Source organism: Ascaphus truei, chromosome 9 (genome assembly GCF_040206685.1).
Source record: "Ascaphus truei isolate aAscTru1 chromosome 9, aAscTru1.hap1, whole genome shotgun sequence".
NCBI lineage: Eukaryota > Metazoa > Chordata > Amphibia > Anura > Ascaphidae > Ascaphus > Ascaphus truei.
In genome coordinates, this window is record NC_134491.1 from 49,354,315 (window position 1) to 49,381,125 (window position 26,811).

Below are 26,811 nucleotides of genomic sequence, written 5' to 3' on the forward strand. Positions count from 1 at the left end.
ATGTTATGGGGTCTGGCACCCCAGGGGCCCCATGATATAGTGGCTACATCATGCCCAAGGAGTGCTGTTCCTCCCCGTCTTAGGTCAAGTCCTGAGTTCCTGTGGCGAGCAGGACGCGAGCAGGACGCGATCTGAAGCGAAAGTAAATGGAAGACTCCACCTCTGCCGGCGGTGGTCACGTGACTGCGCTTTGCCAGAGGGGCGGTAACATTCTGGGGCCGCGGACCCCTCCAGGATTCAAAGGGTTTACAGCGGTTCTCAACTGCAGTCCTCAAGATCCCCTCCCCCCAACAAGTCAGGTTTTCAGGATATCCCTGCTTCAGCACAGGCGGCACAATCAGTGCAGTCTCTGCCTGAGCCACCTGTGCTGAAGCTGGGACATCCTTAAAACTTGACCTGTTGGGGGGTTCTTGGGAACCCTTGAGGTAATATGTACAGCTAGTCTTAAATGACATGTAATGTGCCTGCTACATTAGGTACTGCTGGGGGCCACCACTACATCACAAGGCTGTATAGCCGCACACTGTCAGCTCCCTGGGTTTGCTCTCCCATGTTCAGTACTGCCCCTGAGGGTAATAACATGGCCACAGGGCCCCGCGCGCGCCCCCAGCCCGGCACGGAGGTAACAATGCGCGCTCCCGCGGCCAGGTAGCACCACCACACAGGGCCCCGCGCGCGCCCTCAACCCCAAGCCTATGTCACGGCGCGGAGGTAACAATGCGCGCTCCCGCGGCCAGGTAGCACCACCACAGAGAGAGAGGGGGCGGGGTTATCTCTGACTGACAGGAAGCGGCAGCCAATCAGGCCCAGCCGTCTGGTTTGATCCGGTGATCCTCCTCCGCCGCCGCCCGCCGCCTCTCTCCTCTCCCCCCCCATTATACCGCGTTGTCTGTGGCGTCAGGGTTATTATTATTATTACGCGTGTTTGTCTCGCCTCGAGGAGAGATATACGCGCGCTGACTGTGGTAACCTAGGGAGGAGGGGGTGAGGCTGCGCCCCCCGCAACCCCCCCAGCCTGAGGGGGTCCCTGGTGGGCTCCCTACCCGTATCCTTCCCGCCCGGCTGGGGCCGCCGCTGACAGACCACGGTAAGAGGAGCACCGCCGCCGTGCAGGCCGCAAGGCCCGGGGAGTTTCCTAGCCGCGCGGGCCGGTGAGGGGAGGGGGGCAGAGCCTTCTCCCCCTCCAGCCCCGGGCAGAGCTTCCTCCCCATGGGCAAAGCCCCCCCCCCCCATGGGCAGAGCCTCCCCCCCATGGGCAGAGCAATCCCCCCCCATGGGCAGAGCATTCCCCCCACCCCCCCCATGGGCAGAGCAATCCCCCCCCCCCATGGGAAGAGCATCCCCCCCCCCATGGGCAGAGCATTCCCCCTGTATGTGTGGTATGGGGGGGGGGGGGGGGGTTCTGTTCTTTAATGGGAGCAGTAAGCAGATCTCCCTGGGGTTCCTGTGTGGGAGAAGCTTAGTGACCCAGTGAGTGTGACCCACTAAGCAGATCTTCTCCCACACTGGAACCCCCTGGGAGATCTGCTTATTGGGTCACTGAGCTTCTCCCTGAGGTTTCTGTGTGAGAGAAGCTTAGTGACCCAATACAGAATCACAGGAACCCCAGTGAGATCTACTTATTGGGTCACTCAGATTCTCCCACACAGGAACCACCAGGGAGCTTGGTGAATAAGTAGATCTCCCTGTGGTTCCTGTGTGGGAGAAGTGCAGTGACCCAATAAGCTCTTCCTGGTGGTTCCTGTGTGGGTACACATACAGTGCAGATATATATGGGGGGTTGGGAGGGGGGGGTGTTTGTTTTAGATCTCATTTACAGTTTTGATGGTAATATCACTTGTGGTGCATTTGCATGTCTTGGGCTGGTCTGAAGCACCGTCTTTCAGTTTTGATGGTCATCTTTAACCTCTGGGGGTCTTTCTATTTCAGGGAGCTATTTGACCCTTTTGCTGTTTGAGGGACGTATAATGTAAAACAGTTAATTCTTAGGCTGAGTCCATGGTGACTCAGCCCGTGCGGAGGCGCGCTGAGGGAAAGCGGGTGCCTTGGTTAGCGTGCCGTCGGGGGGCGGGCCAGTGACGTCACAGAGCTGGGCGAACCGCTCACGTGACCGGCCCTGCGCTCCCATGAGCGCGAATATTAAAATTTTTCCTAAGACGCACGCTTGCAGAAGCGTGCGCGAGCCCCTGCTAAAGCCGCTCTCATTGCGGCTGCAGGAGCTCACTGCCGAGCTGCTGCTCGCCTCAGCACGGGCGCTGACCATGCCCGAGGCCTTATGTGGGAGCTATTAACCCTCTTTCTCTGCCAGATAGCCATTTAAACCTTTTGCTGCCAGATGGACAGGCTCACTTAGCAGCAATAGTGGTAACCCCTAAGGTTTGTGTGGGTGCTATTACCCCCTTTCATTGCCAGATCCTGTTGCTTGCACTGATGGGGTTAACTCTCATGGTTTATGTGGGTGACGTGTCCCCTTTAGCCGAGGGCTGGTTACGCGATGCGCTGAATGTGTCTTTAGTGACAAGGAAGGTGAAGTTATATTGATCCATTGACTAGGGCAGTGGTACTCCCGTCATTAAGACTCCCCAATAAGTCAGGTTTTCAGGATATTCCTGCTTCAGTGCAGGTGGCTGTCGCCGATTGAGCCACCTGTGCTGAAGCAGGCATATCCTAGACCTGACCTGTTGGGGGGAGGAGGGGGGGGGGGCTTGAGGGTGGGAGTAGAGAGCCCCAGGATTAGGGGTTATTTAATCGCAGTCTTTGTGATTTGAAGTTGTTACAACTCTAATGAAGATTCAAAGATGTTGAGTGTCCTTTGGCTGTCCATAGGGACCAAAATCTGCCAGTCTTGGCATTTTTATGCAATTTTTTTAAAGGTGTGTCTTAATTGGTTTTGGTGGTATATACGGATTTATTTCAGTGGCTGCGCCTATGTCTTAACTGCAAATAAAGCTATTTATATTTTATAAGGTACCAGTAAAAATACACTGCGTCTTAGAAAAGTGACATGCATTGTAAAATAAGGGAGAAGCTGAACTGTACAGAGATGTGACGTACGAAAGTGTCATTTGGTGTGTACAGAGACCACAAGAGTGGGTAACACTGCAAAAAATGTGTTTAATGGTGAATGGCAATAAAGGTATTGCAAGGTACTCCAGATTGGGGCAAACAATAGAGTAACAGTTATTTATGTCCAATTAATACTCCAATAATAGGACTTGCATATATATTTTCAGTATCTTTGGTGGTATCTTTAAATGCTTCTATTCATGGTGCTTCTATTTGACTTGCCTTTTAACTTTATTTATTGTTCTTATTTTAAAGATTGGCATGAGTTCAGAACCGGGATTCAAATCGAAGTCCTGTTTTACGCTGCTATCAGACCATACTAATAGTGAGTTCAGTTGCCAGTGATCATTTAGGCCTGATTATACTACATAGGTCAAGTCCATCGCAAATACAAATCGTTCTCTGTTGTCCAGTCCCACAGCTTGTTGTTAATAATTGCTTTTGTGCACTTGAAGGATGGCACAGGAGCTGACATCTAAATAATGTTTTTGCGCAGTGACGGCTTTGTTAAACTTCCAAGATAAACATGCCCATGCATGTGATTATAGTTTCTCTGGGAGTACAAAGTCTACAATTATACAGTATACTAATCTACATTCCTATTGCAGCAGGGTACAAAGCATAGACCCTTTGGCATCAATGGTGGTAATTTCCTGGGAGGTGAGACGTGTTACAGCAGCAGAGATACTTCAGAAATACATGTAATCTGCCTTTTTGTGGTTTTATGCAGGAAGTCAACAAAGAAAACCAGATATATTATCAGGTCATCTTGCGCAAGGAGAACTAGATATTAGGTGTGTGCTTTTTAGTGGTTATTTTCATACGGGGACATCAACAATGGCAGACAAAATAAAGCGTCGGCTTTTGAAGCAAAAGATTTTGAAAATGGGTAATGGCTTAGTACCGTATGGAAGCTTTGTTGTGCAGTGGACAGAAATGGCGTTTGGGTTCTAGAGTAAGGGTAACTTTACTGGGGTGATTCATATCAGAAATGCAGCACACCAAATTCTCTGCAGAATTTGTTCTAATCCATCAATACAGAATAGTGTATTTTAAACAAGTGGACACAGGACTCTTTGCACTTGAAGTTTCCTTTACAAAATGGTCATGGGTCTGACTTGAATTGTGTTAATTTTAAATTGCCTGTATCAGCGCACACCACTATCACTACTGCTTGTCTAGAGGCTAATAAACATTGTTTCATATTTTTTTTTGTACATCTTTGTTCATAAATCTCCTTTCTTAAACAATCAGTTATGTAGGTAGGGACTCCTCCTGTATTATCTTAAAGCAATCAGAAATTACATTTCTATCGTATAATTTTCAGTAGATGTTGCCATCCTTTTTGTGACCACCATTTATGTCCGTTTTTTATTTTTTGTGTTGCATCTTTTGAATTATGCAGCCATTTTTAATATAAAAAAAATGTTTATTTCGAACTGTGGATTTGCTTGGAGGACAATGTTATGCCAAAGCGTGAAGTGTGTAGCTAGCTATTGCAGATGTACCGTGGGATGGGTTTTACATCTGCTTGCCCGCCGTGCCTGCTGTCACAATGCATGACGTGACCAATTGATCTTGCATTTCTTATTTGCTTTCTTGTGGCCATGCAATATATTGTGGTTATTTTTGCAGTATTTTTATTTATTAAAATGCTTCTGCTTTGTGCGAAAAAGACTCTGTTGCCCGTATTCCGTATGCAGTGAAGCCGTTTACCAGCGTATTCAGTAAGTTGAGAGAGAAGCGACAGCCATCCGGAGCAACAGCAATAATTGAAGGTCAAATCCCACGATCAGGAAAAAAAGGGGCTTTATTGAGAAACACAAATGAGACGAGCAGTCCCCATGCGCTCCCTCGTGTGTCTCACGCCGCTAGGGCGCTTCGTCAAGTAAGTTGATATGGAATACACCGTATTGTAGAATTTACCTAGAGTTAAGTAGAAAGCTTTCTGATGGTAACATCGATGAGACGGTCCATTCACTTATGTATATTACATGGTCTTTCAATGTCCCATTGGTCAACCTGTGCCTAGATCAGGGGTGGCCAATTCGAGTCCTCAAGGGCCACCAACAGCTCAGGTTTTAAGGCTATCCCTGCTTCAGCACCGGTTGCTGTCATGACTAAGCCACATGTGCTGAAGCTGGGATATCTGGAAAACCTGACCTGTTGGTGGCCCTTGAGGACTGCAGTTGGCCACTCCAAAACCCAGAGGTTTCCTCTGTATTTGGTCATTGACGTAAAACCAAGATAAACAGGCCAGATGTCCCCTTTCCGAGCCTATTTCTAGCGCTAGTGGCGTGTTAGTGGAAGAGTTATAATTGCCAGTCGGGTTAATCCTAATTATAGTAACCTGGATAATTTAGATTTGTTAGTCTCCTATGGGAGATGTTTAATTACAAACCTAATTTGTTAAACCTGTTGCCACATTTTCTTGAGATTTTAAAGAATATCACAGTGGTTTAAACTCAACAGCAAAAACTCCCATCTGTTTTTTGGTTTTGTAAGATTGCTAATTTTAACACCAGAAAACACTGCTCAGTGGATGTGAAACTGTACATTTCTCTACTTTTCTATTGGAGCAAATTGTTGTGAGGAGATCAAAAGTGAAACGTTTTTAGTGGTGCTCATACATTTGAAGGTGCAGTCCCACGTAGAAGCAAAATGAACTAACCCCAGTAAAATATTTAATGCACGAAGCCTGGGTTGATTGAATTCTTAAAAAAAACAAAAAAAAAACATGAGGCATGCAAGATTTAAATGTGTTGTAGGTTCTGATCCCTTTTAGGGGACCAATATAAGAGTTCTTCATAGATTACTTTATAGTGAACATTGTAATATATGGGATAGACAATAATATTAAAAAACCTTGGAGGGGGGAGTGGGTCATGTTGTTGTCAGGTGATTGACTGTCTTGGCATTCTTACAGCCCCCCACCGGCTCTGTCACAAGTACACTATCTGTGACTCACACTCACACTGACGCAGACGCACTCCTCCTGCACAAGGTAAGTTGCTCTGAGAGTGGACATATTCACAGAGGGCTCCCCCCAGTACCTCGCTGCATCGCTCCCCCCCCCTCCCACTTTCCTGCTGAATTTAGTGGCGGCGGTTAGTATGCGCAGTTGCAGAATGCGGCCGTGACTGACGGGTCAGACAGCGCTGCTCCTCAGGCGCCAGTATTGAATGTTGGGCGACCTGGCACCCGGGATGTTTCCACCCCTGAATAATGTACACTAATAGTTAATTATTTAATCTATAAAGAACTTGCATGTTGGTTCCCATTGTGGGTATCCCAACCCTTAGCAAATATATACTTCTCCATTAATATGGCTATTAGACAATAAAAAGGAAAGTTGGTAAATTATTCTAGTTTCATTATGTTCTGCCTTTTGTTTCTGACTGCATTTTAAGTACCTGTCTCCTCTCTTAGTTAGCAGCCTGCGGAGAAATCCGATTTACATTATTATTGGTGTGGAAAAACAATATAAACAAAAGCCCTCCTCACCAACTGGCCCCACTGTTGGTAAAAATCTAAATAACTACACCTGTAACAATCCAAAAAAATAAAATAAAAAACCTTTGCCTGATTTGAAGGCATGGATCACTGTAACTTATAGTCAGTGTGTCTGTCCTGCGCTGCCGTGTGCAGGGCAGTGTTCTGAATGAGTCAGACACTGGGGCATCACACAAGGGAGCTCCGTATAGCCTCAATAACAACCGGTGCAGGGGGAATGAAGCTGCCTTACCTCACCTGCACTCCGGTCTGGGGTCTGCTCCCTCGGCTGCTCCAATCAATAAAGTTGTTTGAAGAACTTCAGGAGTCTCTCTGATCCAGACATGCGCAGTTGCGCCGAATCCACCATTGTTTCCAGCCATCACTGTAACTTAACCTATTTTCAAAGTCCATTTGGTCCGAAGTGGAACAGCACCATTTAAATTCCTTTAGTCTACAAAGATTATACAGGGGTAAATTATTAGTTCCAAATGTAGCTTGTGCTGTTGGAAATGTTTAACATTCAGTTTCCAGTAATCTTTCGAGTGCAAGGAGCCAATTGTGCAAAAAAACTAACATTTCCACTATCCTTGTTTAAGACCATCACAATCCTAATAATATAATGACCGTTAAAGCTGTTTGGCAGGGAGGCCGTGTGATGGTGGAAAAAAGTCACGTTTCACATGATTAAATAAAAGCTTTTTGTCTTTGATAATAAATTGTCATAATTAGATCTTTGCCAACATTTTATCTTCTGGACTTCCATCTCTTGAATTGCTTAGTTTTATTCTTCAGTTTCATTTCTTGTGAAGCACCACAGGCCTACATAAAACCATCAATCTGTATCAGGTGAAAAAAATCCCTGAGCCTTACACTTCCGAGTCAGAACCATGCAGTATTTTTGGTTCTGCATCCTTCTGCATTTTAGAACATAAATGGTCTCTTATGTGCGCTGACTGATCTTAGATGACTGTAAAGGGTAAAATGAATGAATAGTTAAGAAAAAAAACAAAAAAACATGGAAGCGTTAAATTCCATCGCATTATGGTTCAATACCAAAGCCATGATATTGGCTACTGACTTGGTAAATAACCCAGCTTGAAGATCATTTTCTGTTTAAACCCAAATAGAAGAATTACGTTGCAGAAAGATGACTGGTTTCAGTACAAAATGTAAATTTCCCTATTTATTGCTAGAGGTGAGGAGCAATGAAAACACTCTCCAGCCCCTGAGATTGTTTTTACAAGATAACCTAGCTTGAAGTCATGATATTTGAGAGCGGTTTCCTAGCAATATGCATAATTTATTGCACGTATGTGTATGCTGTTGCTGCTTGAACTATAATTTCTTCATTCACTGTAAGACATGCAAGTATATTTCTGGAGCACCCATAATTTGTTTTAAAACGATGCAAGCTTTTGAATCCATCGCTGGGATAGATGCATATCACAGGTAGCAAGTGGGTGCACAGACTTTTTATAATATATATATATATATATATATATATATATCAGTTTATTGCTTCATCCCAGAGGTCAAAAGCACACTTGGATGTTTTGGATTGTAACCACACCTCGATGACAGAATGTAAAGTTAGAAGTAAAGGAATGGGATGAATGTAGTTATAGATAGCAGTGCTACCACACCCTGCTGTGTTTTTGTGCACACCAGTATTCCATGCTTCAGCTTGCTCTGCGGTGCCGTTTTATATGTGGAAGTAAAAGTTAATTGTTAATTTGCATGCTGGCATTTGAACTTGATGGATATGTATGGTATACAGTTTGTGTGTCTATCCATCACATTTGTATTTTCCATATACACATTTTAAATGACTTCTTTTTGTAATATTAAGGTATTCCTTTTTTTCTTGAAGTAAAACATTGGTTATCTTTTTATTTAGAAAGGTGGAGTAATTTTCCCACTGAATGGGCATTCTTTGTGTAAAGTAAACTACAATTGTAGTGTTTGTTTTCCCTGTTATCTTTTGTGTGTCTTCAAAACAATGTGCAGTGTAACAATGTTAAGAAACTTATACCATGTTATCCATATAAACAGGTATATAAACATTTCTGTGTTAAGCTTTGATGTGAGTTCATAACATTTCAATTTAAAAGGAAAGTTTGTATCTGCATTACTCACTTTTTCCTATATCCTATTAGCAGATTCCAAGATTGTTTTAATGTGGGATCCACCCATTTTATTTGGCTGAAATCTTTGCTCCCATGAAAATAAAGCTGATTGTTCTAAAATACGATGTGTATGTTCTTTGGCAGAATTTCTAAGAACCAATAACAACATGAACATTGTCTGCAACAGCTTATAGTTGTTAATACTCTGTCAAAGTGTTGTATTCCTACTAGTGTGTGGACATTGATTAAGGGCTGCAAGATGTGATTTTGAACAGATTTATTTCTATATAAATGCTACAGTTAACATAAAGATGTCCGCACTCTGTTTTCAATAGGCTTGAAATGTTCCATTTCATAGGTTGACTTTTGGGGTTGAGGTTTATAGCAGAATTGGCTGGACTTGCAGCGGTGCGCAAACTGGGGGGCGGGAGATTTGTCGGGGGGGATGCTGGCGGTTGTAGAGGTCCTGTGCTCCTCCCCTTAGGCATTTAAATTAAATGCTGGGGATCGCGTGAGGCCTCTGCAACAGTAACACTTACCGGGATTCAGACGTGTCTCGGGGACATGACGTCACCGGCGTCAAATGACGTCACGCGACTCCTGAGCATCATTTGACGCAGCTGGCAGGTAGGAGAGGCGGCGCGAGACCGGTGGGGGCCAGGCAGGGGGGTGCAGCTTCAAAAGTTTGTGCTCCCCTGGGCTAGAGCAGGGCTTTTGAACTAGTGGCTCATGGACTGCCCTGGTGGGGCCCCGTGAACTGCCCTGGTCGGTCCTGTGAATTCTAAGCCAGCGTTTTTTGTAACGGGTTCCCTGGGCATCCCTAAAGGGTTCCCTGCAATCTTCAGGTCATTTGAAAATCATACCAAATACAGAGTAAAGCAAATAAAAATACCACTTGTGATGTATTTGCATGTACCAGACATGACTGCAACCGTGCTTTCCCCATTATCGCTTGGCAAACACTAGTTCCACTACAGCCAGGCATTCTGGGTAATGACATGCAAATGAGCACTCGGTGAGCCACTCTTGACTTATCCATTTTAACATGAACGCCATACTGTAAGTTTATGGCTGCCGTAATACACAGCTTTTCAGCACAACCTGGGTTAAAGAAGTGCAGAGCCAGTAACCCTACACACAGACAGCAGTTTCAACCTTTTTTGATCTCATCAGTGCAAGTTGGTTGATGGCTATGCCAAATGCAGAAGAATTTACAATGCATCTGATCTCAGACACGCTATCAGAGAGACTCGGGGTTCCTTACAATGCATCTGATCTCAGACTTGCTATTAGAGAGGGTTGGGGTTCCTTACAATGCATCTGATCTCAGACACGCTATTAGAGAGGGTTGGGGTTCCTTACAATGCATCTGATCTCAGACGCGCTATTAGAGAGGGTTGGGGTTCCTTACAATGCATCTGATCTCAGACGCGCTATTAGAGAGGGTTGGGGGTCCTTACAAAGCATCTGATCTCAGACGCACTATTAGAGAGGGTTGGGGTTCCTTAGAATGCATCTGATCTCAGACGCGCTATTAGAGAGGGTTGGGGTTCTGCAGAATGTAGCAATATAATTATAGGGTTCCTTAACCCCCAAAAAGTTGGAAACCACTGCCCTAAGCATGTAATATGAAATTAGCCGGAGCGACGTGCAATTTTTCAAACTGTTATGATATACATGGTACATATGTTACACATGCTTAGAAAATGTTGTAATATAATTTGTCTTTCAATGCATCTAAAATGAGATTACAATAAGCTTGTGGCCTGTCTGCCCCTAATGGTTTTCCGTCCTTGCCCCTTTAGATAACTTGTTGATGAGCCCTGTGCTAGAGTACGCGTAACCATGCTCTAAAAGGGAAATTCCCCATTAATATACGTAATAAGTAAACGGTCTGCATATAGGATTCCAACAATTATTTGCTTGAGAAGACTTTTTTTTTGTTTTTTTTAAGATGTACTCAAAGAACAAAGCAGTTTAACAATTTGATTACACAGCCATCTTTATATGTTTAGGTAATGGGGCCTTAAATATTTTAATTCTTAATCATGGCTATAAATACATTTACTTTAAATTTATGTAATAGTGATTTTGAAAGAAAAAAAAAGTAGCATTAAAGACTAAACACAACACTTTTTAATCCGGTAATTAACAAAATACAGGTGCCTTTTTTTTTCCTGAAGGCTATTAGATTGGTCATGTGGTGAATTATAGCAACGAATGACATGCATTGACAAGAGCTCTCTGATGCTAGATTATAATACTTAAAAGAACCGGTTGTGAGGAAGCTACACAGGCTGAACATCAATTTCTCTGGTGGTGGGAAATGGCTTTTTATATTCTAATCCACATTTGCAATACAAGCCATTCACAATCTGTTACCCACTACGAGTGCTCATTTGCATGTCATTACCCAGAGTTCCTGGCTGCAGTGGAAGCCTTGCATGCGAAGAGATAATTGGAAAAGGCAGGGTTGTGGCTGGAGTTTGAATGTGCTCACAAGTGGAATTTTTTATTTGCTGTACAATCGTTGAAAAAAAACAAACACGAACTTGAATAGTAGGTGGACATGGGGATCAACAGCTGTTAGTACCTCGAAGCGCTGTTAAATATGCGGCGACGTTGCTTCATCGCACGAGGCTAGCAGTGTTCATTTGATTTAAATGGGGGCACAAAGCTTCCCTGCCATAGAGAAGCGGCTTCACAGCATATTGAAGAGGGGCTTTGGAGTTTGGAGCTAAATACTTGGAGTTGTCATAACACTACAGCATTTTAATACCTTGTGTGTGAAAATGAAGAAGCTGATCTATTGTATGTAAAACGGATGAACCGAAGTCCTGGTAACCCAGCACACTGTGGATAATTAAATGCACGTTTACAGCCTCACCTGGAAGTATCGGTCACAGGTAAACAGGATGGAAACTTGGGTGTGGCATTTTTATCTGTGTGATGGACTTGGGCAGCTTTGTATTTTGTACTGATTTAGTACCTCGCTTGTAGCATATAATATTATTTATTTGTAAGGCACCAACATATTCTGTAGCGTAGTATGATAGGGCTGGAGGATGAAAACAATAAAATATCAAACATTAACATACATTGTTAGTGGGTAAGGAGGGCATATACTGTAGCAGGGGCGTGCAAACTTTTACTGCTGCGCCCCCCTGCCTTGCCTCCTCTGGTGCTTGCACCCCCTCCCCTTACCTTGATGTGGTGTCATATGACGCTGCGGGGTCATGTGACGTCACTAGACCTGCAGTGTCATTTGACGCTGCGTTGTGACGTCTCGTGTATAGTGGCGTAGCTAGAAATGCGCAGGCCCCTGGGCAATTTTTTTTTGTTATATTAATACAAACCTGCAGTTGGGGAGAGCTGGGCCCGGCGGCAACTGCTTTGTGCGGCCACCCGTATCCACCAGGTCCCGGTCTGTCCCCCCTGTCGGCCGCAGCATACCAGGGGGAGAGCGGGCCCCCCAGGAGCTTGGGCTGCCAGGGCTAAAGCTACGCCCCATGTCACGGCACATGACCCCGCAGTGTTGTTTGACGCTGTGTTGCCCTGACGCCGGCAGAGTCATGGTAAGAGACGTTGCAGAGGCCTCGTGATCCCCCGGCATTTAATTTAAATGCCTTGGGGAAGAGGGCAGGGCCTCTGCAACCACCGCGCCCTCACCGGAAAAATCTCGCGCTCCCCTGGCATATAGCACACTTTTTCTGAAATGTTAATTTTCACTTTTCTAGCTAATTATTCCAGATTTTTTGGTTAAACCCGGGGCTTATAGTTTATAACTCACAAATGTGAAAGTGCCTTAAAAAATAAATACATAAAACCTTTAGTTAAGATATTCTTCCAGGCGCTTAAGGCACATTCTTCTCCCGTAGCTAGGTTTTCCCATGCAGTAATGGTGTTTTTGATGGTTTTTGATTATCAGGATCTTTCAAATGCTTTTGATAATCATAATCATATATCAGTTTACATTCTCCAGTCAAAGTAAAAAGTAATTCGCCCCCATCACCACCTCCTCTATAACCACACAGAACTGACCACCCCCCCCTCTCTCTCTATAACCACACAGGATTCTCTCCCCCCGCCTGCCTTCTCTATAACCACAAAGGACTCTTTACCCCCTCCACCCTCCCCCTTTCTCTATAACCACACAGGACACTCTCCCCTTTTCACACAGATCCGTCACAATAACATAGCTGAGACTCTGCAAAGGGCTTGTCCGACCGTGTACTTAATGGCGCCAAACTGCATGGCTTGTGCAGGTAGCATAGCGTTCATTCAGCTCCGGAGCCTCAAATCAAATGCCCAGCGATGCCTACCGACATGTCCGGCCGCCTGTTTTTAAGGCATTAAAATAGTTGTAGGCATGTGGTTTGACACGTTGCACAGCATGGTGGGGTGTTTGCTTTGACGCTCCAGTGGAGACCTGCACACGCCGTGCAGTTTGGCGCAATAAAGCGCGCGGCCCAATGACAATCCGCTAAATCTTTCACTAGTCTGTCCTGATTTTCGGATTTTTCCAGCCCTGCTCATAATCCATATAAATCCTATTACACTTGAAATATGTCGTCTGTAATTTCAGTAAACCTGTACTTTCAGCAGAACATGACTTTTTAAAAAATGTTATTCATCGGATTGAAACTAGGCTCTTCCGGAGCTGGACCACGTTCATTTCAGTTCCAGGAACCCCTGCTTCCCGAGATACTTGCCGACATATAGGGGGTGCCGTTCACGGACAAGGGATGATGTCACCGCTTCCTGTTCCCATTTTAAGCCGCCATTTCGATAGCCCAGCCGGAAATGTGACTGGCACCACAGAGGACCACGGAGGAAAGTATCTCTGGAAGCAGGGTGTTCACAAAGCTGAAATAAACGGGGTTCAACTCCATAGACTGCCTGCTTCAAACCTATAGCTCTAAAAAAAGGAAAGCAGAATTTCTGCTTTAAAGTCAAGGATGATATGGGGCTCTCCGATGCCCTGGACATTTCTTCATCCCATATGTACAAAGTGCTCACATTTTTGGCAAGGTACATCATTTTTTATTTTTCCCCCCCTTTTTCTCCCTGTTCTGACTCGGCCATATTTAAGGTTTCAAAGCCACGTGTATAAGTTTCAGACTTGTCCCATTTTACTTCTGTAAACTCAAACTCCAACTATCTATCAAACTTCTTTTTTTTATTTACAAAATATTTTACCAGAAAAAGACATTGTTACCTCCCGTTTTCATGTATGTCTTGGGCTTAGTCAACTTGGCAACCTGTTCATACTTGTTAAAGACTGTGTTACATTTGCATTGAACCATTCCTTGCTACATTACGCAAACCTTTTAAAGCACCCACTCGGCTTATTTCTCATCTATGTGAATATTAAGTATGCTTGTGTATATATACATATGTAAGATAAATATGGTCGGCAGACCAAGAAACAAAATCTGGAAAAACAAGTGCACGTGTCATAAAGATAAATGTACAAAAAATACTTCACCCAAACCAGGTCGAAGAAAGACTCTGCCGGATAAGAAGCCAAAATAATTTGTATTTAAACAAACATGATGGCCAACGTTTTGATCCACTACTAAGGAACCTTCCTCAGGGTGGACTAAATGTATTTATGTATTTATTTATAAAATATTTTACCAGGAAGTAATACATTGAGAGTTACCTCTCGTTTTCAAGTATGTCCTGGGATGGACAACCATATAAGTAGTCAAATTCTTTTGATTTACTTATATGGCTGAGTCTTGGACCTGGTTTGGGTGAAGTAGTGTGTTCCATCCCCCTTCTGCGCACACTCCACTCCTTTTGATCTCTGTGATGCAGCCCTCTCCTGGCTCACGTCCTACCTATCCAGTTAATCAGTCTCCTTTACTGGTGTCTCCTTCTTTTTACTCCCTCTTTTGGTTGGGGTCCCACAAGGCTCTGTCCTTGGCCCTCTGCTCTTCTCACTCTACACACCTTCTCTCGGTGAACTAATAGTCTTTTGGCTTTCAGTATCATCACTGCCGATGCCCAAACGTACCTCTCCTCCTCTGACCTCCCCCTTTTTGTTTCAACATTGCCCCTTAATTCCTCTATAGTGAGGCTCTCTTGTGCAGGGACCACGTTACATTCTATATCTTTGTCCTTATTTGGGCTGTGTGTGTTTTTCTACACCCCCTCCCCCCCACCCAGTTAACATACAGTATTAACTGATTTGAAATTAGCAGAGACTGAGGGCTCAACAATTGTGCATTGGCAGGTTCAGCTTTCATTGCTCGGTCTGATTATCTGGAAATTAGAGTAGAACAATCTCTGAACCGACCTTCAAACACTTCCCAGACTTGCTTATGGTTCAAAGCAGCTAATGAAAACAACTTTAGATTATTTATTTGACTTTAAGTGCTTTTGTGTTTATAGAGTCTGGGTTGAATGGGTGCCCACAATAAGAGTGTGTGTGTCCGTCCGTCTGTCCGTCCCGAATCAACCCGGTATACCATGTGTTTGGTTTACTTGAGAAATAATAGCTTTGTGTGATTTCACATGACATTGTTTGCTGTTTCCAGTGTTTGTTTACTACTGCAGTTGTCTATAATTTTGTATACAAAGTCTCGTATAGTTATAGATTCAGTGGAGACCTTTATTGACTTGTGTAGCACAAGTTCGTAGGGTTATATACCATCTCCTGTACTGGTTTAATCTCGGCTAGACTGGTCTTTCATTTTTCTGGTCCCCAACAGCCCGCTGCTTTTTGTGTGTGGGGTTTCTCTTTTTTTTTTTTTTTTTTCATTGCAGAGTCACAGCAAAAGGCAAGTCCTTGAAGACTGGAATACTGTCTGATCTAAATCGTTTAAACCAGGGGTGGCCAACTCAAGTCCTCAAGGGCAACTAACAGGTCAGGTTTTCAGGATATCCCTGCTTCAGCACAGGTAGCTGAGTCATTGACAGCCACTGATTGAGCTACCTGTGCTGAAGCTAGGATATCCTTCAAATCTGACCTGTTTGTGGCTCCTGAGATGGGAATTGGCCATAATATGCCTTTAAAATTTCACTGAAGTCACTTAGTTATTATTCTTTAATCAACAGCCACGGAGAGCAGCATGGGCCATATGTTCTGTGGAATTTGTTTTGATTTTTGGAGCTATACTTTTAGGGCTAAATTTGAAGTCAATGAACTGATCAAAAAATGGTAAAGGAGCTGTGGTATTGCTGAGTTTCTCTAATTTGTAAATCAATTTGGTTACAACAGTGCCACATACTACATTAAAGCAGCAATCCCTGTCCCACCCAAAAACAAGTTTGTTTGTTTTTTCCTTTCCTGAACCTCTGGGAATCAACCCATTGTTACCATGGTATTTGTACAGTTTAATGTAATTTTTTGTGCCGACTTTGACACAAATTTATACGTATGGCCGCAGGGTCACCAACACAATCGCAATGTGATCACTTAATGACTTGTAACTCTTATTGGCCGGTGGAGCGAGCCTGACCACCCCCTCACCCCGCCCCCCCCCCCTGTAGCCGTTTTGTGTCCAAATGTTCTTGAGCGCCCCCTGGTTCAGGAGCGAGCAGGCGAGACTTCTACTTGACCATGATGTGGTACTGCTGATACCATACAAAGAGCAGTAAAGATGCCACAAGCTTAAACCTGAACCCCCTGAGTTAGTTCACTGCAGCCAGGTTACTAATGACCTGCTTTACGATGTAATCTGACTCACCAGGTAGTGGTTAAATTGTTGGTTATCCTAATTATTAAACGTTCTGGAATCAGATTTTCAGACTCTACCTACTAATGCTTTTGAAAAAGAATGCTTCAAATACCTTGTGCTTGGTTATCGTGTGTATACACACAGGTTACCAGGAACTTGTTAATTGCTCAGTCTTTTCCATATCCTGTTTGAAACACAAGAAAATATTTGATCACAGGACATTAACGGCTGTAGTAGGTTTGGATCTCCCGAAGCGTCTTAGGGCTGTAATATAGTGCGCGCGATTCTGCTAACGTGAGCGTCAATGATAATTGGAGGGTATGACTCTGCGTTGCTATACTTCAGAAGCACGGCCGTGAGCGTTGACGCGGCAGATCTGGGAAAATACAAGAAACTTGTATTTCGTGCTGTGAGCCAGTCACAGCGCGGCCTAACGCTGTGACGTCAGCCACGTCCCCTAGCCGCGTGCGTTATATTAACTAACGTGCAGCGCCGGGCACAAGCGCGCTATATAACGAGCCTAAGGCCCTTACTGTGAAGCATTCTTCCTCTTGCTGGGAAGGAGATTAGTTGCATTGTTAGGAATGTGGTGTCCTCCAGTGCAGTACATACTGCATGGGGGGCCCTCGGCTCTTAAAGACGTGTAATCTCTGTACTAATTGTTGCTGGTGGTTCCCAAAAAATGAACTGTTAACTCATTCATGCCATTCTCTCCTTCCGTAGACTTGTAGCGTAGCAGTTGTATCAGTTCATGGTGGAGATGTATTCTTGGTAATTGGTGATGATACAAACTCTTTCAGGTACGGTCTGAAATGGCACTGTATAACGTACGTGTCCCAGCATTTCAAACTGAGCACTAGCTGTGATATTTAAGGCTCTATTTAATTTAATATTAACAAACCAGCAATCAAATCAAATTTGTCCTAGTTGGTGTACTTGGCTCTTGGTACATTTGTGTTTTTGTAAATGAGCCTTCTCAGCAGATCAGCAGGTAGTCACACCTAAGGCCTCGGTCCCGCTGCGCTTGGTGGCGCGGGCGGCCACACGCGAGTTCCCCACCAGCAGGGGAATCCTGCGGAGCCGGTCCCGGTCCCACCTGGCTGCACAGCTCACTACACGCTGTGGCGCGTCAGCCGCTAGGGGATACAAGAGAATGGTGTTCCCTAGCGTTGACGCGTCACGTGGTGTGGCTGTGAGCCAAAGGGGTGGGGAGGCTTCGGGGAGCGGGGAGCAGTGTGGAATGATAGCAGCGTGGAATGATAGCAGCGTGCGTGCCTGTCTGTGTGTGTGTATATGTGTGCCTGCCTCTGTCTGTGTGTGTGTGTGTGTGTGTGTATGTGTGTGCCTGCCTCTGTGTGTGTGTGTGTGTGTGTGTGTGTGTGTGTGTGTTACTTACCCGAGCCCGTGGAGGGAGGGGGGGGAGTAGCGGGTCCCTCCGCTCAAGCCACACCCCCCCCCTCCCGCTCAAGCCTCCCACTCCCGCCCACCTCCCGCTCCCTACAGACCGCATATCGCGGTCTATGTATGTCAGTGCCCCGCCTGTCTGCAGTGCGGGCGCGCTGACTCTGGGAGCGGGGCCTTAGCCTAAGGCAACCAGCTGATATCACTCAACATAAGGGCTTTAAAAAAAAATAGCAGAGTGTTCGTTAACCTATATAGTGTGCACTTGGCCTGCAATATTTCACACTAAGTTTGTATGAGAAGAGGCTTGAGAATGTATTCTCCCCCCCCCCTTTCTAAAACATTTACATTATTAACTCAAGATATAACTCTGTAAAAGGTGGTGGTGCAGCAGCAGTACAGCTTCTCCGCCTACTACATGCTCTGAACATGGACTACTCCAGGAGTGGCTTACACCAGGAGTGGCTAACCCCAGTTCTCAAGGGCCACCAACAGCTCAAGTTTTCAGGATATCCCTGCTTCAGCACAGGTGGCTCAGTGAATGATGGAGCCACCAGTGCTGAAGCAGGGGATATCCCGTTGGTGCCCCTTGAGTACTGGAGTTGGCCACTCGAAGGGTTAAAAATGTAAGCTGTGAAGCGCTCGATCTACCACGAATAACCGAATATAAGGGGGCCCTCCACCTTCCTTCACACTTCTTTGTACATCGCCTCCCATACAAGAACCACCTGGCCTTTTATGACACTGCTACTATGTAATTGGGCCCCTTAAGCCAGATGCCATAAGGTAGTAGCTACATTCCAGGCACCCAAAGGGTTATGTCTTCCCTTTTTGACAGCGTAATTGTCCAATGATCTTTGTGCTGTTTTAATTGGGATTTTGTCTAAAGGGACAGTCCCACCTAGCAATGATGTGTTTTGAGGCGTAACATCTATGTAATTGCCTTTTTTGTACCCACATTTGACACCATGTACGTACATGCATTAAAAGGTGAGTGTAGACTTGGGAAGGATTTGAATGTTTAGTTATTCCCTTTTGTGTGATATCACGGTGCTTAACAAGAGTTTACCAGCAAATGCCCCCCGTTCCCATCTTTGATAAAGACAGTATGGTCAAAGGCAGGTGTGCTCAACTTCAGTCATTAATTCCCCTCCCACCCCCACCCCCATCCCCTTCCTCCCTCCAACAGGTCAGGCTTCCAGTTAGATTTAAAGAGAATAGAAACATACCATTTAAGGGAGGATGAGGGAAGGCGCTCTGACTGTATCAGAAATACCTTGGCTTGCTCTGAAAAGTTTTACTTCCTTTTATGTTTCAAAGTTCAGTGAAACATTGTGTTGTGTATAATATTGTAATATTGTTTTCTCCCTCAGAAGGGAACAATGCCCTTTGTACTACCGAGCGCAAAAACAAACCCTCACTAGTAGTGCATTAGTCTTGCAGCACAAACTGCCACACATTGTTGATATCGCACTTTAGCCTTCTTTGTGCTTTTTATTGTTTATACTGTATAACTGGCGTAGGGTTATTGCTAAGCTACAACATTTCTAACTGGAGCAAACGCGTCTATCCAAGTTTAAGCTGCAATTGACATTGGAGTCCTCTGGAATACATGTATGATTAATGTACTCTGAGTACATCGCGGACTCCTCCGTTTCCCATTATTCCATACACGGATCCCTTTCACACTAGTACTCTATGCTGCTGGCCCTACTCCTTTTGTTGGGGGGAGGAAAGGGGGGGGGGGGTGGCGGCATGAAAAAAAACCTGTCCAGTGTATTTTGGGGCTGTGGGTTGTCGAGTCCTATGTTGGTATATATTTATCATCCCCATTTCTGTTCGGATTCATCTTGGTTTAAAACAAACATTTCTGGTTTTGTGGAGAAGGTCAATTTTGTTGACCCAGCATCACAGAACAGCCCTGGTTTTCCGGGGGGGCGGGGGGCTTTGGCAGCACTCGTTCCCCAACTTTATTACCATTGCTTGTGCCCACCCATGCCGGCCGTCACTGTGCCCTGGCTCGTCCCGCACTGCCTGCTTTGCTGTGTTCTATGATGCCGGTTTGACATGTGAACAAAGAGGAGTAATCCTACATCCAGGGGACAAAAAAAGAAAGGCGAATGTAACAGGGCTTTTACTTTGCAGCTCACCTTCTCTTGCGTCTGCTTTAATAAATAATGAAGTTCAGTTCCTCTGCCTTTTTTGTCCTCTCTTCAGTCAGCGCCCATTGTCCTTCAACTCCAATCCCGCCTTACAGTTTTCCAGTAATTTGGCCATCGCCCTTTCGTATAACAGCATAATCCTACAAAATGTCCATATTACAACTTTATATCCCTCCCTGACGAGTATTTTTCAACTGACCTGCTCACCTAGTCGCTGTAAAGGACACACCTTCAACATTAAAGTGGTTAAAGTGCAGAGGCGAGGCTTGTGGGACCCGTTTGGAGACTCTGGCTCTGAGTGACGGCCACGCTCGTCCTGCTATTCGGTGCCTTTTTAAGCGCGTCGGCCAACAAAAAGGAAGCTCGTTTTCATTCGTGTCCGAAATGTCCCCTTTTCCTGGAGTTGGGGATTGAGTGGACTATTCCAGCCCTGGTTAACAGTTACAGGAGTAGGTGACCGTGTCTGAAGGATTGCAACATAATCCGTGCATGTGGTCACTAGCTCACTTGGATTAAAGTCTCTCGCAACAATGGTGTCATTGGAGATGCTGGAGGACTAGATCTTGTGAGCAGTCTGTCCTTGCACTGTTGGCTGTGCTGCCCTTTGTCTGCAGGGATTATCTATAGGCAAAATGAGGTTCGCTTACTATTTACAATGTTTTTCTCATTCCACTTCTCGTGTGGAGGTGCTTCCTGTTTTTTTCCTGCGCTGCTATATTAGTGTTTAGTGGCCTACAATGCATTATTCCCTCTAGCAGCAAGGGTTAAATATTCAGTTCCCCCTACTTGATTCTTAAATACCAGGGGTAGCAAATTCCAGTCATCAAGGGCCACCAACACTTCAGGCTATCCCTGCTTCAGCACAGGTGGCTGTCGATAACATCACCTGTGCTGGAGCAGGGATATTCGGAGAACCTGACCTGTTGGTGGCCTTTGAGGACTGGAGTTGACCACTCCTGACACACGGCAACAAATAAACATGTCTGTTAACCTTTTAACAAAAGGTGTTATTCTGTCTATATTGTACAATTGCAGAAAGCGGGCTGTACATTTGTAAACATTTGTCTTCCCCCCCCCTCTGCCGGGCAATATCATTATGGGTGGAACATATTCATTGTTTTTATTTTTTTAGTTACTTTGTCTAGTTGATATAAAATGTGCATAGTTGTCCTAAGTTACACCACTTTCACACATCCGCTCATATTAAACAACTTCAAATTAATTTCAAGTCATATGATTTTTAATTGCAGTCAGATGTTTGGCAGTGAGTGAAGTACTTAAAGTATAAAGAGCATTCTGGGAGACGAAGGCAGCAACGAGAGTACTGAACAACTCAAATATTTACACGCTTGGGAGATATTTTTTGTATTTTGTCAGGCAGTCTAAATAAAGGCACTAAACAGGCAAGGCACCGAGCAGATTCAAAACGCGCATGTGAATAGTATGGTGTTATCAGCTGCCATGTGAATAGTATGGTGTTATCAGCTGCAGATATCATATGAAACCTGCTACATTGGTATCGCCTGGCTTGGCTTGGCTAAGAGACATTGTTTCATTACACTGTAATTGTGTCCAGTTGAGTGAAGGCAGCAAGTGTATTGTATAAATTTTAGGGCGAGTCCATGGTGCAGGCACACGACGGAGCGCGTGGCCTCTCGCGAGCCTGTCAGCCGAGCGTTATGTGGACTAGAGATCCTCGGGACGGGAAGGCGTGTCGGAGGCGTGGCTGACATCATGGAGCTGGTTCGCCCTCATTGGGCGTACAGCTCGCGTGACTCGACCGGCGCGCGACAATCAATTTGATTTTGTCGCACGAAAAATGGTCCGTGCCTCCGAGCACGCGCGCTCTATGGCCGTCCTCATTGAGCACGGCCATTTGTTCGCGCGGCGCATGCAATAGGCGCACAAACCATGAACGCGCCCTTAGCCGATTTTGGCTTTTAAATATCTTTTTGTTTTACTTCAGTTTGTTTTATAGAGACCAGTGTTTGCTTCGGTGGATACCAGGAATCCCGCCTGTAGTAACTTTAGAAATTCAGTAGCTGCAAATGCAAATTAATTTAGAAAACGTGGCTTAATTGTTCTCTGCATCCTTCTATTAAAATACCACAGGGAGTGACAAGGCAATGATACTGCCCAGTGCTACCAGGAGGAAGATGCATGTATTTGCATAGATTGTATTAGCAGCTGTGTAAAACGTCAGGGGGGAAATCTCAACTGGTGCAGAGAGAGTCTGGGTGTATTTGTGCCTTGGACACGGGAGGTTTCCTCTTATTGTCACAGCACTGCTATTGTGAGCCGAATGTGTCAGCCATGGGTCATCTTCTCAATACTTCCCCCTCAGGTCGGGCTTCTGTTTACCTTGAAAACGTAATTGCAAAGATGACATAACCCAGCTCATGCGTTTTCTGAGTTCTGCTCATTTTGTTGGTCAAATAAGTGTATATTATCCTGATTAAAGCGTACAGGTACTAATTCTACGCCTTCACACTAACTAATAATATTGGTGACATTTCTGGTCGTATGTTTGGATGGAATACAGTGGGTTAATACACAGAATACCTGTTTCTTCTTTATTTCAATTCATTAACAAGAATGGTCACAAATTTGTCTTTATTCTTTAGGTTAGGGGCGCTCAACGGCAGTCCTCAAGACCACTCTAACGGGTCGGGTTTTATGGATATCCCAGCTTCAGCACGGGTGGCTCAGTCTAGGCTGAGCTACTGATTGAACCACCTATGCTGAAGCTGGGAGCCACTGATTGAGCTACCGGTGCTGAAGCAGGAATATCCTGAAAAACCTGTCCTGTTGGGGGGAGGGGGGTCTTGAGTATTGGAGTTAAGCACCCCTGGTTTAGGCAACCACAACATTTTTGTAACAGTATGTGGGTGAGATCAAGTAGTGTCTTATGAGCACTAAAATGCGTCATCCCACGGAGGACACGATGTAGAGGAATCACAGACTTAAAACTTACAGACTTTCTCTTTTTTTCCCCCACTAGCAAAGACCTTGTGGGGCGTAAAACGTGTAAACAAAATGGACTGGCTGTGACCATACGCATTGTGTGGAGGTAGTTATGATGAGTTCCTGCAGAGCCGGCCTCCACAGGGAACCACTGAAAGCCACTTCCTCCACATACCAGCATGTCAAGCGGTAAGCACAGCTGGAGTAACGGAGCTATATGGCTTTCTTAGTAGCACATCGAGGCTTTCGTTTTTTCACCACCGTGTGGTCTTTTTAGAGGTCTTTGAGAGGAGCAGGCTGTTAAATGTTTAAATTGTTTTTTTTAATTAAATTAAGAAAACAGTTGAGTATCTTTATATACCAGGTTAGATAATGCAATCACTGTTAAGCTCTTAGTAATGTTTGTTTGTTTCTTGATCAAAAGAAAAACAAAAATTTGTCACCCAGCTATGTAATTGTAATTACACCAGCTCACCTAATATCATTTTATATAGTTCCAAAGACTAGTAAAAAAAACACACTCCCCATCTTTCTTTTTAGCCATTTTTTGGCTACCTTCTAATAATGTGAACTTTTTTATTTTCCTTTTCTCTCCATTTTCAGAGCTTCTGGAATGCATCTAAAGCCATATCATAAGTTGCAGAAGAAAAATTCATCTCTAGACATACGATCAAACAGAGGCATGCATCTGAACAACCAAAGCCCTGCCAAGGGAGACAAATGCAGCAGTGCTTCTACAAAGAATAGTTTGCCCTCTGGTGACCTTCCACCACGTAGACCACTGGGGACCATTTCTCCGAATACCATGTGCAATACAGGGGGGATGAACCCCGCTAACAGAGTTGCGACCATTCACCAGGGTGACGAAGGGGACGGGGGGTCATTGGATATCTGTGCAATTATTAAGCCTGGAAATACGAAGGAGAAGATTGCCTTCTTTGCAGCACATCATTACAGCAGCAACAGAGCAAGTTCAATGAAAATAAAAAGCACTGGGGATCTGAATGGACGAGCTGCCAAGAGGCGGAAGAAATCTGTGGATCTAAAGCGAGTAAAGAATCAACTAGACAAGATGCAGGAGACCCATAAGAAGTGTTTCCTGTCCGAATCTTATACAAGTGTAGTTGAACAGTGCTCTGTTAACTATGTTGTAGATGGTGAAGGAATACCTCCAGGTAGACCTCTTTCTGTAATAGAGATGGTAGTTTTTCTCGAACAAAAAGCAAGTGCGTTACTTTCTGATTGTGCTAAACCCTTCCCCCATTCTCATCCTTCAAGACTTACTGGAGCTTCCAAAGGCTCCCTCCCTGCTCCAGTATCCTTAATGGCGCTTGGCGCCTGTGAAGCACAGTCGTCTGACAAAGGAACGTGTGAAAAGGGTGAACAAGCCAATGAGTCCGTGTGTGTCCTGGAAATGGTGGCTAAACTGGAGTCCGAGTGCTTGAGGCGCCAGGGTGAACGTGATTCCGGAGGCCTTTCAAGGAGCAACAGCTTCCGGAGAAATGTTGGGCGAATGTTGCTAGCAAGTGGCTCCCAGCCGGACGATAACCGAACAGAATCGCCTCCTGCAGCCAGTCACGCAGAGGAACGCGTGGACGCTTCTGTAAGGGAGGACAGTGACCCACAAAATAAGGAAGACCCTTTAACTGTTAATTTGTGGGGGGACTGTGCACAAGTTATGCCCCAAGAAGCAGAGCCCTTGCCACCTGTAAAGGATTTCTATGTGGCAAATGTAGATTTGGAGCTGGTAAGGGAAACGTATCTGAAAATTAGGAGTAGGTGTGATATTGCATTAACTGTGGATCCATGTAAATTTTCTTTTTCTCTGTGTATAAAAGCTGTAGAATGTGGCCCGGGTCCTTTTGAGAGTCAGAACGTGAATGACTGCGCAGCTGAGGAACAGGCGGAGTGTTGTGAGAGACATTCTGACCCAGCTGTTCAGGCGGCTGATGCACTGAGGCATACATTTCCAGACAAGGAAATAGGACACACACACGACAAACCTTTAACTTTAGTTGGGGACTCTTGCCCAGGAACATTGTTTTTTCAGCATGATCAAAATGATCAAAACCACGCACATGTCCGAATTAATTCCGAAGTAAAGTCACCGGTCCAGAAAACTAAATTATTTGACAGCGCTCTGTGTGTACAGAATAGCTCCCTGGTTGCACAATATGCTGTGTCTGTATCTGCTCTTGGAAGTGTCTCTCAGGTACTTGACACCTCTTCTATAAAAAGACAGGCGTCTCACGATTTTTTGGAGACCAGATTTAAGATCCAGCAGCTGCTGGAGCCCCAGCAATACATGGCCTTTTTGCCGCATCACATTTTAGTGAAGATATTTCGATTTCTTCCCACGAGAACTCTGGCAGCCCTAAAATGCACCTCGTGTTATTTCAAATTTATTATTGAACATTATGACATCCGACCGTCTGACTCGCTGTGGGTTCGGGACCTGCGCTATAAAGACGATCCTTGCAAGCAGTGCAAAAAAAAGTATGCAAAAGGGGATGTGTCTTTGTGCTGGTGGCATCCCAAACCTTACTGTCAAGCTTTGCCATATGGTCCGGGCTATTGGATGTGCTGCCATAGGTCTCATAAAGACAGCTCCGGCTGTAAAGTCGGGCTTCATGACAATCGCTGGGTGCCTGCTTGCCACAGCTTTAACAGGCCCATTTGCAAGAAATCGAAAGAATCTGAATCGGAAGAGAATTAGTGATGCTTCCGACGTGTATTGGTCTTGTAGAGGAGGAATTTTCTTGCCCTGTGCTGTTTACATTGTACATAATCATGTGTTTTCACAGGGCTGCGAAACTGCACATACTTTAACACAAGAGCCTTTACTTTTCCCTTCAACTGGACACTTGGCCCTTTTATGTAAATAAACTATAATAGATGTACATATAAGATCTACTGCTAGCTGATGCAACATAATCTCTACAATGCAGCTCTGGTAGTGTTGTGGCTGTGAGTGTGTGTGTGTCTGTATTTTTTAAGTGTATTGTTAAATCTGTATATTCTGTATAATATGTTTCTAGAGCAGCAACTCTAAATATCTAGGGCTTGAAGCATTTAAAGGTTTATTAATGGTTTAACTGGACAGCAATATATTCAGACAAGCACAAATGTCTGAGATACTGTGACAAGTGAATACATGCAGTGATTTATTGCAGGGGGCTCCACTCCAGTCCTCAAGTCTCCCCCAACAGGTCAGGTCTGCAGGATATCCCAAGCTGCAGCATGTGGCTCAATTGAAGACTGAGCCTCTGAGCCACCTGTGCTGAAGCAGGGACTGATTGAGCCACCTGTGCTGAAGCAGGGATATCCTGACAATCTGACCAGGGGAGGGGGGAGCTTGAGGACTGGAGTTGAGCCCCCTGGTTTATTGTATAGTGACAGAGTAGAAGAAGGAAATGTGTCTGGCTTTACTTCAATAAAAATGTGCACCCTGAATCCTTGCTACCTGTTTTGGTTTTGTAGGTGGAATTCCATGAAATCTGCATTAAATGGCACTTTTTTTAAATTGTAGTATTTGTAATATGCAATAATACTTTGAAGGTTACATCGTTAACCCCTTGTGTGTTTGTTTTTTTAGAAGCTGGCATTTAACCAGCAGCATTTTACATGGGTTTGGATATGCGCCATGTCTTTGTAGCTTCAAGTTCAGTTTTTGTTGCTGGACTGTGTTTGCCATTCCACAGAATAAAATGCCCAGTAATTCATGGGCGCCATCGGCAGACGAGCGTTTAAACTTGCGTTACTAACTGTATCAGATGCGTATTACAGTTTAAATATTTCATTTACTTTTTAACCTTTGTGATTGCACAGATGTATCATATAAATATAATAAAATGATATCCCGGTGATCTTGTGAAGAAAATGAAATGCAAACACACGGAAGAGGCAGGT

General features: G+C 44.7%; 1 protein-coding gene across 2 annotated transcripts; it reads left to right on the forward strand.

The window, feature by feature from the left end:
* The first annotated feature begins 797 nt into the window (after window positions 1–797).
* On the forward strand, window positions 798–26,355 carry FBXO34 (F-box protein 34). Of its 2 annotated transcripts, none has more exons than XM_075614748.1 (3): window positions 798–1,087; window positions 22,940–23,091; window positions 23,506–26,355. In XM_075614748.1, exons 2-3 carry the CDS (start codon window positions 23,015–23,017, stop codon window positions 25,616–25,618), a joined length of 2,190 nt encoding a protein of 729 aa, XP_075470863.1. In that variant the 5' UTR covers window positions 798–1,087; window positions 22,940–23,014; the 3' UTR covers window positions 25,619–26,355. The 2 variants fall into 2 exon arrangements, with proteins under 2 accessions (XP_075470863.1, XP_075470864.1); XM_075614749.1 differs by having other exon boundaries at window positions 22,945–23,091.
* The last annotated feature ends 456 nt before the right edge of the window (window positions 26,356–26,811 follow it).